This window comes from Chaetura pelagica, unplaced genomic scaffold (assembly GCF_000747805.2).
Source record: "Chaetura pelagica isolate M959 unplaced genomic scaffold, ChaPel_1.0 scaffold71, whole genome shotgun sequence".
In the NCBI taxonomy this organism is placed as follows: Eukaryota; Metazoa; Chordata; class Aves; order Apodiformes; family Apodidae; genus Chaetura; species Chaetura pelagica.
Genome location: NW_009952435.1, coordinates 259,056 through 274,057, shown reverse-complemented (window position 1 = coordinate 274,057; position 15,002 = coordinate 259,056). Strand labels below are relative to the sequence as shown.

The window sequence follows — 15,002 nt, the reverse complement described above, 5'->3', positions numbered from 1 at the left end:
AGGGAAAGAAAAACAAACAAATCCTTGTCCTTCCCTTCAGAGTCCAGGGCTCCCCATTGCTGTAGCACAGGAAAGAACTGCAGATTGCAGATAGTGATTGCACAGTCACTTAAAAAACAGTTTACTAAGAACAAGCTTAAAATAATCTGTTCTTGGTCAGGTTATTTTTCACCAAGTCCACATGCCATCATTGCAGAACAGTTATTTCTATAACCTTACAGCTACAAGCATTTTTAGTAAAACCTTTCATTGGGTGAAAATACAGTAGTAAATGCTTTATGTCCTTCAGGGAAAGCTTGTGTAAACAAATGGTTTCTTTAAGCTTTGATTTTTTTCATGCAGTGGTTTCACTGAATTGTCCAAGGAGAGTAGGTGTTCCTGTAACAGGGGATACAAATTAAATCTCTCCTGTTTTTCAAATAAATCATGCAAGTCAGTGCACAAGAAAAACAAAAATAACAATGAAATCTGCCGCTTTCCAGTAACATAACATTTGGATTGCCAGTAACTACATGGTCATCACCTGTGCGTGTGTGTGTGTGTAAAAAATGGTAAGTCTGCAGTAACTCCTGGCACAGCTCCATATTTTATAATCTTGTCATCTAGTGATGCATTCATGGTTTATTAATATACATATAAAAGTAGGTCAGGGATGGAACAGTAACACTGAAAATCACTGCTAAATAAATATAGATCCATATAGTAGATGCCATACAGTTCTGTCATTTCGCCCCTGGCCACAGCACATTTAGCAGTAGATGACTGCCAAGCATTCCCTCTGTGATCTTGTGACAAGGAGAATTATTTTTTTTTTTCACAGGAAATGGCAAGACCTGTTGCTGTTTTGTCATCTTCAGAGTATGGGAGACGCATAAATAAGCCTGTAGAGCAGCCGGTCAGAGAGCATGCAAGGTTTAATCTTGTGCAGGCAGAATTCTACAGAAAAAATGGAATCCCCTGCTTATCGGAAAAATCTTCTCCAAGCATGGATCTATGATAAATCTTTTCTACCTGCAACGTTTATGTGGAAAAAAACCCAACACCTAGCATCAAAAAGCAATATGGTGCTTTTCCCTTTTTCTCCACATTTTTGCTAATCAGAATAATATGGATTAAAAATAGGATGAAACAGCAGCTATGCTTTTCTTCGTGCTACTTCAAACATGTCTTGTTACAGTCTCATTGAAATCTCATAAAGAAGAACATCAGCAAGAGCTGAATGTTTTAGGCTGCAAGACTGGAAATGAGACCTGTTGGGTCTACAGCTCTCTCTCTGCTATTTTAGCCAGTGCGTCTGCATAGCTGTGCACAGACTTAACATTTAAACGAGCTTGCTCCTCAAAGTATCAGTGGTCACAAATTTCTTAATCCTTATAGTGTTGCTACAAAATTGCAAGATGTTATTTTACCTGCACAGCAGTTGAAATGGGGATTCGACCCAGATTTTCCAAAATGGATGTGTAAAGAAATGATCTGACTTAGAGAAACGCTTAGCAGTTTCAGTAGACTTCAAGTGGAAGTCAAGTTAAAGGGAACTTCTAAGTACTTAGCATTTAAATAGACAAAGTCTGGGCTTAGCTGATTTCAGATGTCCATTATGCTTCCACTATATGAATGGTGTCTGAGGGACTGATCTGTTCAAGAGTGCCACAAGAAAAATCATCTTTGGTTCTGTATCCAATGATGGAAAAAAGAAAAAAAATAATACTGGGAGAGCAAGCACTAAATATTTTGGTAGAAAGGATGCAAAAAAACACAAGTAGTAAGTTATATGGTGATTTCAGGAGTATGTCCTACAGGGTATGCATCGGGTTGGTTCTCAAGAGCCATTGATCCTGCTATTGTTTAAAGCTGGAGCAGTACTGTTCAGGATGGAACAGCTGGACTGATTGTAGCAGAACAAGGACTAGATGTCCACAGCTTTGACTGACACTGGAGTTCTGTCACGTACTTACACATAGGAAATGTGTATAATTGTGAACACAGTAATTATCCTACTAAAAATAATAGAAACAAAGAGCTTCTTAATACGAGTCCTGAATAAGTAAAAAATTAGCACTTGTTTGGCATGTGTGAGCAGCAGAGCACTCAGAGCAGCCCAGAGGTGTTTATTACTTTCAGAGGTGTTTATTTACTTTCATTATTCATGACCTGCAAGTTCCTCTGTATTAAATGAGCTAGGGACAGGAGAACAGTAACTGAAACATTCCTTTGCAACGATAAATACTTCATTAAACAAATCCAGCAGTGTTAAATGAAAGGAATCACAGCAAAAGCAAAGTCAGAAGGAAATGTTTTCTAACAATACCAGAATGCCTCTCCAAAAAACAGTATCAAATGTATACCAGTGAAGAATGAGATGGAATATGGCCATATTCTAGACAGGTTATTTTTAGTTTGGGACAGTCAGTACAGATTACTTGTTTTAAGTAGTCTTACTATATTTACAAACCATCTGTGCTTGAAAGAAACTACGGGAAATCATATCTGTTTGAGAACACCACCACCTTCTGGCCCGAGGAAGAAATATGCATCACCAGCTCACTTCCACTGTGGAGAAAGGCATGAGTCATCAACACCAGGATGAGTTTTCCTCTCATTTCTTTGCTTGTGTCACCCCCTACTCTTCCAGACCCTTCTCATCCCACCTCACTTTTGAAGGCTTTTTACAGGTTTTTCCTTCGGCTACTTCTTTCTTTATCGGTTTTGAGTGGTTGACTTCTCCCTGCAGTGCTCAGTTAGTGTCAAAATAAAAACCTTGATGATCTCTTCTGTATTACGGAGAAGTTCCTTACAAATGTCTGTAGAGACATTTCAATCACTCTCCTCCAGAATCTCTTTTGATAAGATAAAAACTTTTAGGCTACTTGTGTGCTGTAAGCTCCCTATTACACTGTTGGAAAGTATATCTTTAATGGAGTTAAATCCAGTTGGCTGCAGGTCACCAGTGGTGCTCTCCAGGGCTCAGTTTTGGAGCTAGTCTTATTCAATATCTTTATCATGGATCTAGACGAGGGGATTGAGTGCACCCTCAGAAAGTTTGCAGTTGACACCAAAAGAGGTGGAAGAGTTGACCTGCTTGAAGAGTTGGAGAACCTAGACTACTAGGTCTATGGGTGGAGGCCAATTCCGTGAGGTTCAATAAAGCCAAGTGCCAGGCCCTACACTTGGGCCACAACAGACCCAGGCAACACTACAGATTTGGGGAAGAGTAGCTGGAAAGCTTCCCACAGGAAAAGGACTTGGGGGTGTTGGTCAACACCCAGCTGAGTATGAGCCAGCAGTGTGCCCAGGTGGCCAAGAAGGCCAACAGCGTCCTGGCTTGTATCAGAAATAGTGTGGCCAGTAAGACTGGGGAAGTGATTGTTGCCCTGTACTCAGTGCTGGTGAGGCCTCACCTTGAGTACTGTGTTCAGTTCTGGGCCCCTCACTACAAGGACACTGAGGTGCTGGCATGTGTCCAGAGAAGGGCAATAAAGCTGGTGAAGAGTCTAGATAACAAGTTTTATGAAAAGAGGCAGTGGAAACTGGGTTTAGTTTGGAGGAGGCTGAGGGGAGACCTCATTGCTCTCTACAGCTACCTGAAAGGAGGGTGTACTAAGGCAGGCACTGGCCTTTTCTCCCAAGAGAATAAAAATGGGACTAGAGGAAATGGCCCGAAGTTGCACCAGAGGAGGTTTTGACTAGCTATTAGGAAGAATTTATTTACCAAGAGTGGTCAGGCACTGGAACAGACTGCCCAGGGAGGTGGTAGAGTCACCATCCCTGGAGATCTCAAAGAAACATGTAGATGGCACTTCAGGGCATGCTCTAGTGGGCATGTTGGGTGTTACGTGTTGGTTTGGTGGTGTTTGTTGTGGGTTTGTTTTTTTCATTTGTTTGTTTGTTTTCCTCCTGGGTGTATGGTTGGACTCAATGATCTTAGTGGTCTTTTCCAATACTAAGGATTCTTTGATTCTGTAATTCTTACCTCTTGGTGCTCCCTCACCCTTCAGAGCAGACTTACTACTGCGAGTAAGGGTATTACACATGCATCAAATTAACATGAATAGAATGCATACCACAACACAACATAAATCATGTTTTGGATCTGGATTTTGCATCCAAAAATCTCCAGGTATCACCGAGACAATTGATGGACACCCACAACACACAAGTTACAAACAGTAGCTTTGAAACAATGGCCATGTTCTGTATCTACTGGTGAAATATATAGAATTTTCAAGGATGTAAAAGTTGCACCTTTTTTGTATCAAATCATAATAGATAATATCAAACCAGCTGATGTTGCAAATCCTGCTTTGCTACTCATAAACAGTATTTCCACACAGGACAGGATGCACAGGCTAACCTGAAAATGTGTTTTATGTCTGTCAAGTACAAATAATGGGATCAGAACTAAGGCTCTATGTTATGGTTTGAAGGGGCCCAGGATAGCGTTATGCTATCAATACAAGAACCTAAAGAGAGGGCATTTAGGACGCTGGGGAATCCAGGGGCCAGAACAGAACAGAACGGGCTCTGTTCCCTCCCATTTCTTACCATAAAAGCAAGAACAGCAAAGTCTGTCCCTTCCTGCTTCCAGCAGACATCTTGCAGAGATGCTCTTGCTCTTCATCTTCAGCTCACCACATGTTCTGCAGGATCCAACTCCATCAGTTGATGGGAAGAGCCCTGAACCCTTCTGAGTCAGCTCTGCTGTGAGAGACTGACAGACACTTACAAACACTTCTATCAGCAACTACTGGAAAGGGTTTTGTATATATTTGTGTATTTTCATTATTATCCCTCATTACTATCCCTTCCCTGTTCTGTTACATTTGAAATCTCTCTTCCTTGTTGTCCTTTTGTCTTCTCCTGGGGGATGAAGTGGAATAACAGAGAGCAATTTGGTTCTCTGGGTTTTAGTTTGCCCTGACCACTAAATGGAAGTACCGTTTTTTACTTCATCCATCTGTAAAGCTGAACTGATCAACTGATTGATCCAAGGGCATGCTTGTTCCCGCTGAAGTGATTACTGGTTCCAGTTCTCAGTTCCACCCTTCTGCCAGATTCAGTCACCTGTAAAAAAGGTCTGCCTAGGACATAGCTTCTCTGAGCTTCAGAGCATAACGAGTTTCAGTTCAGGCTCAAACAGCAGGCTGTGAACTAAAGGAACTCTGGACCACTAAGATGACCCCAGTTAGCCAGTTTAACCAAAACTGCCACCAAAAACAAAACTACAAATTCTACATACCTAGAAGAAAGGGTGGCTCCCACAGAGACCACTGTGCAAGTCCACTACCCTGTGGCAGCTGTTCTTTTACGTAGTGAACCAAATAATTTTTAATAAAAACACTCTGACTTTCTGCAAGGTATTGCTATTTAGGGAACAGCCCTCTACAGCTCTTCAGAATAAGCAACAAGCCCATACTGGTTGTGCAACCACTACACATTTTAGTTTTATGAACCACTTGGGAAATCACACAAACAGCTAGAAGTAAGTAGCACAATTTCTTTTTATACTATCAAGAAAAGCCCTGATTGGTAGGCAGCATGGCACATTCCTGTGCTTTCAGCACCAGCCAGTATCTTGCATATTCATGTCTGTCCATTTGTAGTAATGAGTGAAACCAGTGAAAATACAAAGAAACACAGCACTGTCTGGCAGTTAATCTGTTAACTTAAAATAAATATGCAAAATTTAATAAAATATATTGCTCTTTATTACTCTTTACAAGTGAGTTGTTCCAAATACTGGAAGGTCTCACATTCAGAAGCCCAAATCATCTTAGGTGGAGCTATTTAAAAAATAGTATTGTTCTTCCATGCGCAATATTTACACTTTATAGTACAGGAGGTCAGCCTGTCAACCTGTGATTTAATATTATTCTCCAGTGTCAGCAGCCGAGTCCATACGTATGAGGAAAGATTTTTTTGTGTAGATATTCTGCCATCTTTGTGCTATTTTGTAGGTTCTCTAACTCGAAAAATGGAATCTGGAAACAAAACAAAAATGATTGCTGGAAACACTTTTCAATAAACTACTGGATAAGATTGATGCTCATTAAGCAGATGTAAAACTACACAAAGATTTGTCTGTTTTTAAATTAAACATTTAATCCTAAACATATTATTGATCCATAAATCATCTGAATAGAGATTACTGTAAAACAAAGATGGATATTAATGACAGTGTAAACTAAGTTAAATAGAACAGACTTAGGCTTATGTGATAAGTGATTAAGAATGGAAAATATTATCTCAAAAATCTGAAGTCACTGTTTCGGTCCAAAGTATTTTTAAAGATAAAAATACCCCTATTAATTCAACAGGCAAAATAAAGGATATACTCTGTTATTAAAATATTGTTTAAAATACAAAGCAGCTCCTTTTTTAACACCTCTTCTTGAATTCCAAAGTCCAAGCTTTTTTTAAAAGTACTGAATTAAAAATCCCAATTCTGTTGAATGCTTAGCCAACATTTTAACAACAGAGAAGTAGTCTGTCAAGCAGTCACTATTTGGCAGAAAACAGCAGTTGATCCAAGGAAAGAAAAATAATTTCTGTAACAGCTTCAAAAAGGGAAAAGCTAGGGAGAGAGAACATAATGTAGAAAGGACAAGACTACATCTGCCCTGGGAATTAACTGCCACTATAGTTTTAAGCACTATAAATGAGTAATTTTCCACTTGTTTTGTTAGAATAACAACAAACCACTGTCTTTGGACTTTACCTGTACAACTTCATAACCAAGTAACTGAAGATGTCTCTGTTTGATGGCTTCTTCTCCCAACAGATTGTGGCTATTAATACAAAATCTATTTTGACCATCAACGCAGAGGGCAATCCTAAAATCAAGCACAAGTGTTGTTTTGAAAAGAATCAGTTACTTTAGTCACCACAACTACAGCAGTTCGCAGTAACTCCCCTCTTACTCCGTAATACCTCCTAGAATTAGATGTTGTAGGATGAGAGTTACCTGATTCAGGACAATTTAAATTACTCAGCTTAAGGGTAGGAGGATGAAAGCCTGAAGTTTAGTAAAACTAACCTGAAAATCTTATTTTTATGCTCTGAAAAAAAATTACCAGACAAGTTATTAAGACTTTGATATTTTTAATGCTACTACTGCTAAGCTGGGAAAAACATACTAAATACTTGACTCAACTTGAAAACAGCAGCTAAATTTATTTAACTTAGTAGTGCAGCTGTTAAACTTGTTAAAGTTACGTCTAAGCTCAATCTGTGTAAGTTAAAGCTGTATGTATGGTTGGCAGCATCCAGATTATATACGTTTTTTTCTATGTGGTGATAAATGCCACACTTAAATCAAATTTCCATATCCACTGTCAAAAAGTTCCTTACATTTTCAGAAGGTTAAGTATATTGTGACCTCATTTACACACAAAAGCTGTAGTTTTAAAAAAAAATATCAAAGCGCATTCTTAAACATTTAAGGATGGGATTTTTGACAGAACATACATTACTCTGTGAGACTTGTGAAGGTTAAGCTGGAGAAAACATAACCTTTTCAAAGACTTTTTCTTTACCCACAGAAGTGCAGTTACAAACACTAACCAGCAGGTTTCTTAACTTGGTATCCAAGGTTTCTCAAAATAATGTTTGTTTAACATTAAACACCTACGCATTTTTCAGTAAAAACAGCAACTGTAGCAAATATCCTCACATCCACACAGGATTCCTTCCAGAAGTACATTCGTGAACTCAAACTGGCTTAAACTGTGTTAAATCTATGCAGGCATACTCAATTAGAATTAATTTGGTTCTCATTTGAAACTGAAGATTGAAATATTTTACTGTAATCCAAATCAGGATCACTTTGATCCTGACACTGGGTAATGAGACTAATGGTCTGAAACTGCAAAATTGGGGAGTAATGAGGAAAAAGTACAGATTGTTAATTTTGCCAACTTTGTCCTTTTCCCAGCGGTTTCAATGTGAAACTTTTAGCTGTGTTGAGGTCAACAGCAAAAGTCCAATTAGCTTAAATTTTACTGGGGTTTCCTCCTGGATGCTCTTTGTCACTGCCTGTTTTATTGGTGGTTTCTTTTATTCTCTTACCGTCTGTGAACCTCTTCACATTGGGCAGCAGGCAATACAAAACCTTCTTCATCTAATTTAATCTCAATATCTAGTATAGATGAAAAGAGAAATTACATCAAAACTGATTTTCTATAACAAACTGTTTACTGTAATCCTCATCCTCTTACAGTTCATTGTTTTATAAAAAAGCTAAACTACTTTTGCAATACTTTCTTCTGAATCACAGAGTCTTGCAAAAGATGCGTATTGACTATTTAACACAAATGAGTGAAAATTAGTAACACTTTAGCCTTTCATAATAGTAACAGCAAAGTAGAATTCCAAGTCCACTAAAAACCATAATGTAGTTAAATGGCACTTTGGCTAGGGACTCTGGAATTTCAAGGGCTTTACAGAGAGAGGCTCTTTCTCTCTTCCCTCTCCCTACCCCTCTAGCCATTTTATTTTTCTTACTAAATCTCTAATTTTACAGATTATGTCAATCTGCAAACAGAGCTTGGGACCTACACCCTGCCATCTTCAACCCCATGTGTAAACTGAAATGCAGAGCAATTCTGCATTTTTTTTTCCTCATCCTTATGGCATCAATAGGATCCAAGAGACCTCCCCTCAACACCTTCCTTACCATCCACCTCTTCTGGGCACACATCATTCCTCATTATTACCTTCTCTCAGTTTCCTTTCCTGGTGCATGAAACACTGTTTTGATCACTGCTCTCTTTCAGTCCACAAACCCCCACTGACTACAGGTAGTTGCTATTTCTTCCTAAGGTGAGAGAAGCCCTGCTGAGCAGGGCTGAGGCTGGCAACCTTCTACCTCTCCAGTTCTCTACTCAGCATCAAAGCAGAGAGTTCAGGAATTGCCTCATTTTGCTTTGCATTATTATTATTATTAAATTATTTACAGGATAAGTAAAAGTGGAGCCAATAGTAAAAATACAGAATGTCACAGTGAGCAGCTATTTTCAGAGCAGACTGGTTGTGTAAATTCCAAGTATTAATGTAGTTATTTTCTCTCCCTGTTCTTCTTTCTCACTTTAAAAATGCATTTACTCAAAGTTCCCATAATGTTTCCTGACTTCAGACCTTCTACAGAGTTCTTTCCGTATCTGCACAAGTTAAAATGCACACAGGAAGAAAAAAATAATTTTTATTTCTGGAAAATAACCGAGCCTGAAGTTTTGACAGCATAAGTACTCATTATTATCTAAAGAAATGTTACTTACCAACTGTATAAAAATAGGGTGTTGATACCTCTGATGCAAAATATATTCTTTTTTTCAGTAAATAAAGTAATCCAGTCTTCACCCTTTTGAGGAGATGAACATCTTCAGAACTGTGACGTGTGACAAATGTCTTTACTCGATACTTTGGAAGGAGTTTGGGACCCTACATAATGACATAAAATGAAACCAAAGAAAAGAAAAAAGGAGACAACATTTTTTGCAATTATGTCATATTAATATAGTAAAATGTGTTACGTGCATTTCAAAATTATGTTTATTGCAAGTCTTGCAGTCTAAGGGATGAGAAACTTAAAAAAAAGCCAAACTAAAACAAAAAAAACATCCACCAGAATATCCTCAGCAAGCATCCATGCTATCAAGCTGAATATAATGCTCATTAGAAATGCACAACTGTTTCCATTCCTCTAAAGTCAATCATCAAAACATCAAAGTGCCTAATACCTTTTGTGTTCCAAGACATCACAAGCCAAACATAAAAAAGGAACAGCTGCTGGAAAAGCACTTGGAAATACTCAAAAAGTACTCTAACTTACAGCTATTCTGTTCTGTCAAACAAACATCAACAAATACATCAGGTCAACCAAACAGATAGAAATGTTTCATATTTTCATAAAGGAAAAAAAAAGCTATTTCATCCAATTCCAATGTTTTTTTTATGGGGAAGACAGTTCTCTACTAATTATAAACAGGGTCCTAATGACCTTATACCTCTTTGCAACATCAGTTCTGGTTCTATATGTACCATACCTCATAAAATGGGCACTCCAGGGTAATAGTCAGAAATAGCTGGGTTAGCTGGGAGGTAACAATTCTGTCCATACCAGGTGGCTGAGCTGAAACAAAAATATTCAGGTTTTCAGGTGTACCTTCAACAAAGTATCTTTATACAAACCATCATGCAGAAGTTAGGAAAAGCTATTCAGTTTAACATGCAGAGAAGCTTATTGGTCATTGTCATTCTTGATCATTCTCTGAATTAACAGAAAGATCTGTTGTGAAATTACATAGTTAGAAAACTGAGGAAATAATTTACAAAAACATCAATATAATACAGCTAGAAAGATCTTACGACTGTCATATTTTCTGACAAAAAAAAAAAAAAAAAAGAGTATCTGAGAGGTGCAGAACATTCTATAGGGAGGATTGAGTTTAGGTTTTGGAGAAACAGCCCATTTCCTTCTCTTCCTACAACCACTTCTCTCCAAGTTATAATCCTAGAACCTCATTGTTTCAATTAGCTGTTTTTCTTTATCTGGAAGTAGTGCATATTAATTAATAACTTCTGGAGATTTGTCTGCAAGTATTTACTTGAAGCATGTTTCATGTTATGTGTAAAGTACTATTATAGAATAGTAAAAACTAAACTAAACACTGTAGTGGATTATCTTTATTGATTTAAAAGAACATATCCAAAGTAACTGGTACTATGAGGCTTCTCAATTTCAAAGTATCAGCTGTGTTTTTTAGGACATGAGGAATGTCTGCTTCCTAAAAATCAACCTCTTCAGGTATTTTATGTTGAGCAGCTAAAAAGTGAGTGACAACAGTTTCTAAGAACTTTGAAAACTTGATATTCTATAGAGTTTTATTAACAGACCAATCTTAGCTGAGATCTGGAGAGGTCACTGATCTTTCTGGCATAGTTTACATATCCATATAATGCTGCTAAATATGCTTTCTGACACAGATATACTTACAGCTTACAACTGTGTTATCCATAATAGGTTTGTGTCCAAAACTGTTGGATTATGTAATAGAGCCAAGGACAGGCTGTAACATGGGAAATGTTCTAAAGGCTTACTAGATTGAGGAAAAAACGCACGTGAAGGCAGTCCTTGCAGACAAGACAGTCTTGCAAGCAAGCAGATTCTGAGATCTCCTAAGCAAGATGGGATAAACCACGGAGTAGGTTTTTAAATTTCATAATGTTCTCCTCAGCATGGTAAGACATAGGGCCAAGGATGGGGCTGTAGTGCTCACTCAGAGGTGGAAAGGAAAGCAGCTCAGGGCATGGAACAAAGATGGGCACAGTAAGCCTCCACCACAGGAGTATAGTTGGCAGATAGGATGCCAATGAAAAGAAGCATCACATAACTACATCAGATTCCAGATTAAAAGTAATTTAAAAAATAAATGAAGCACCAATCTTTATGCCTTGTTTAAACATATGTGAGCCTTGGAATTCAATTTACATTTTACCATTTATCATTAAAAAAATCCCATACCAGCCTATGCTTAACTGCTCACATTTATGACCCTATAATGTTTTGCTGGTTTAGATCTCACTTCTGTTTTAATCAAGCCAACAACTATTCACTGCAAATTATTTTTTTCAGCTTTATCCATTTTCAGCTTTCACAAGCTGATCATAACACAATATGAAAGAGAAATACAACCTACTTGGAAGCAAGAATACGATACAATCATCCTTATAGTGAAAGAACAGAGGAGTAGAGATGACAGCTCAAGCCCATACTTGGTTTTACCTTAACACTACCTGAAACTACATGATGCAGGCTGGCAGAAGGTAAGGAATTAGGTGCTAAAATCACTTACGTGCTATTTGAATCATAAGGTAAAATATTATTTGAAAAACGTATGTTAAGAAACGTATATAAACATATATAATTTAGCACATTCTTATCTATAAACTTTCTGTCGCAATGTGACGCTACCTCACTTCTCCCTAGAATTTGTACTAATCCTTACCAAAGTTTATAAAGATTTTTAGGCTCTTTTAAAAAAAATATAACAATTAATTATTTCTGTAGTAATAGGTGAGCTTGCTAGTAACACAACTGTAAGCTGTGGAACAGTTATTCTAACTTTTCTTGCATACTGTAATTTGGTCCCAATTTTAAAGGCTATGAACAGGTTTTCTGACAACCGTGATAGTGCAGCTTGCCCTTAGAGCCCCAGAGAGAGAGTGGTTTGCATGCTTAGGAAGATACCTAGAAATAAGGATTATGCAAAGTCACGGAGGACCTAACCTTAAAAAGACAGGCAGCAAAATCTTAAAACTAACCAGCAGTGCCCAAGCAGAAGGTACCTGTTTTAGCTTCACAATCAGTACTACTAGTATTTCTATTGTTTTTGAATGCCTGAGAACCAGTCCCAACCCTAAGGAGTATAAGATCCAAGTAACCAAAGCAAACGATTGTGGGGGAAGAAAAAGATACAGAAAAGTGATTTGCCCAAAGCCACAAATCAAATGGGGGGCTACATCTAGTATAAAATTCTAGACTCAGGACTCACTATCCAGTGTTCTACCTTCATCCCATATCTCTCATGTGGCAGTCTTTACAATGCAATACTTTAGAGGAAAATGAATCCAGAATAATGAAATTACATTTTATATCATTCATGCATCATTCCAAGTGTCAGCATCATTAAAAAAATCTAAGACTTTTGGTCTCAGGCTTGTCAGTTCCAGAATAACTACTCTCAATAGCCTTCCTAGCATCACTTGTCTCATAGTAACATTGTCTTACTTCAGTGTGAGTATTCACATGGGTCACTGCATAGTCAAAAAAGTGTAAACAGATAGACTTAAAAGAACCACATTTCCCCCACAGAATAATTGAGCATCTAAAAAGAGACAAAGGACAAACATGGCGAAAATATGGGTCAGTATTTTTTAGAAAAGCAGAAGGATTAACTGAAAGAAAATTTTGAAGGGATTTTAAATCTCTAAGATTTTACAGGGCAATTTTCAAACTCCTCTAAACAATATAAACTGAAAGGCAACTGCAACTATGACAAGGAAGCAACTATCTTTGGCCTCTTCATCATCATTCTCTAGGTCACTATTGATTTGGCAGATGTAATTGCTAATAAATGGGTTCTTGACAAGACACATACCACCTAATTGAATGAAATGCAGAACATAGCAAGAGAAACACTGCTCCTTACCTTGAAGCTTTTGCAGAAAATAGGGACTAAATATTTTTGGCAGAAAATTTACTGGGTAACGTTGAATAAGGACACATGAGTGCAGCAGGTTCAGCAAGGTGTGAGGCTGAAAGTGACTCAAGCGAGTATACAGTATGGTTTCAAGCTTCCCGAACAAGGATGAAGCACTTGGAGGGAGATAATTAAGAATGCCAAATGGTATAATACACTCAGCAATCTGTTCAGTGGTAAATCTGTCAGCATCTGAAATCAAACCTTCTGCCACTGCATCAAAAATGGGCTTAGAAAGGATCATCTTCTGGCAGCAATACTGCATGACTTTGCAGACTGTTTGAGGATGCATGGTAAAGATGGACTTGGGAACATGTGTTTCCAGTGCCTCTGTAAAAATTTGTTCACGATGTCCAAAGTATAGGAAGGCTTCCAGTACATTAATCAGTTCATCATCTGTAAAACATGGAATATGCTTCACAGAATGTTTACACAGTGCTGTGATTAAGGGAACTGCCCGAGCCTGATGAAGAACAACCAGTGCATTCAGAATTATGCATGTGAACTTTGGACTTAGCTGGGGAACTATGGTTAAAGTGACACTGTTTAGTCTGTTTAGCAAGCCTTGGTAGTGTTCACCTTCTCTGACAGATACCTGCAGCATCTTATAAACCATCACGATTTCCCTAGGACTCCACTTCTCAATGTCTCTTTCTTGCATGTGGGTCACAATTTGTTGCAGCTTTGCACAACCTGGGCCTTCCAACTCAAGCAAACTCCCACCGAGCGCACACAGATTTTTAACAGTCAACTGCCCTTTACCAAGACGTTCCTCACCCTCTGAAAGCAAGCTTGATACCAGTGTACTCTGCGGGTCTATACGCAGCTTTATTAAAGCCTGCAGTGCATTCAGCAGCCCAGTGTTTGACAGTTTCGAGCACTCGAATTCAAACTGGAAGCATAATGCCCTGAAAACATCATTCTCCAACACTTCTTCCGGGTTTTTCAGACCACTGTCATCCACCTCAACTTCAGAAATCCTCTGCAGAGCTCCCGATGCCATAGTATCAGACATGACTTTCACAGAGGTAAGGAAGTAAAAAATGTCTTTTGATGTACAAAGGCTGTTCAGTTTCTTGAAAAACAGTTGTTCATCCATCCACTCATTATCAGATTTAGGACTGCTCCCAGTATCTCCACAAAGATGCACAGTTTCATTAACAGAAAGAGACTGTACCCTCAGTTGGTCGTGTTTTTTTCTACAAAACATATACTGAGACTTATCTTTGAAATACAGCATCCTCATGGCTACAGAGCTACAGTTCTGGGGCTTTTGCTGGCCACTGAGAAAGCTCAGGCTCTTGCTCAGGGTCATCAAAATGGACCTGCCTGCTGGAGCGCTGGATGAGTAAAACTGGAAACTTTTTCGGCTAATCAAAGCCATATTGGAGCCACCGGGTTCTCAAATGAAACCTAGAGGAAGAAAAATGCAGATATAGTTTGGAAAATACCGTGCTATTCAAACGCAGCAAGGAAAACCGTCAGCGGCGGGACACGGCTGGGACGGATCCTTCTGCCACAACAAGCAGCCCGAGGCGGGGGAAGAGGCAGCTGCGGAGGGCGGCGGGCCCTGCGTGACGGGCTGCACCTCTGCCCCGCGTCCCGGCGAGGGCACTGCGGGGCGCGGGGGGGCTGGGGACACGTCCCGCCAGGCGAGCACCGCGCGAAGGCGCGTTTCCCTTTGCCCTGGGGCGCGAGGGGGCGGCAGCGCGAGGGGGGCACCGCGGAGACCCGCGGCTGGCGCGG

At 39.0% G+C, this 15,002-nt stretch overlaps 2 protein-coding genes across 2 annotated transcripts in view; one reads left to right on the top strand and one right to left on the bottom strand.

The window, feature by feature from the left end:
• Nucleotides 1-997, top strand: part of LOC104398275 (chromosome unknown open reading frame, human C5orf49) — a gene marked incomplete at its 5' end in the record, with an annotated part of 7,566 nt that extends 6,569 nt beyond the window's left edge. Inside the window, one exon of the mRNA XM_010008359.1 lies at nt 821-997. Within this exon, the coding sequence (XP_010006661.1) occupies nt 821-997 (177 nt within the window). The remainder of the gene's footprint in view (nt 1-820) is intronic.
• A 4,882-nt stretch (nt 998-5,879) lies between these two features.
• On the bottom strand, nt 5,880-14,640 carry FASTKD3 (FAST kinase domains 3). The gene is made up of 6 exons (XM_010008321.1): nt 13,206-14,640; nt 10,041-10,126; nt 9,273-9,435; nt 8,065-8,134; nt 6,716-6,830; nt 5,880-5,978 (listed from the first exon to the last, which is right to left on the bottom strand). Exons 1-6 carry the CDS (start codon nt 14,638-14,640, stop codon nt 5,880-5,882), a joined length of 1,968 nt encoding a protein of 655 aa, XP_010006623.1.
• Nucleotides 14,641-15,002: the final 362 nt, after the last annotated feature.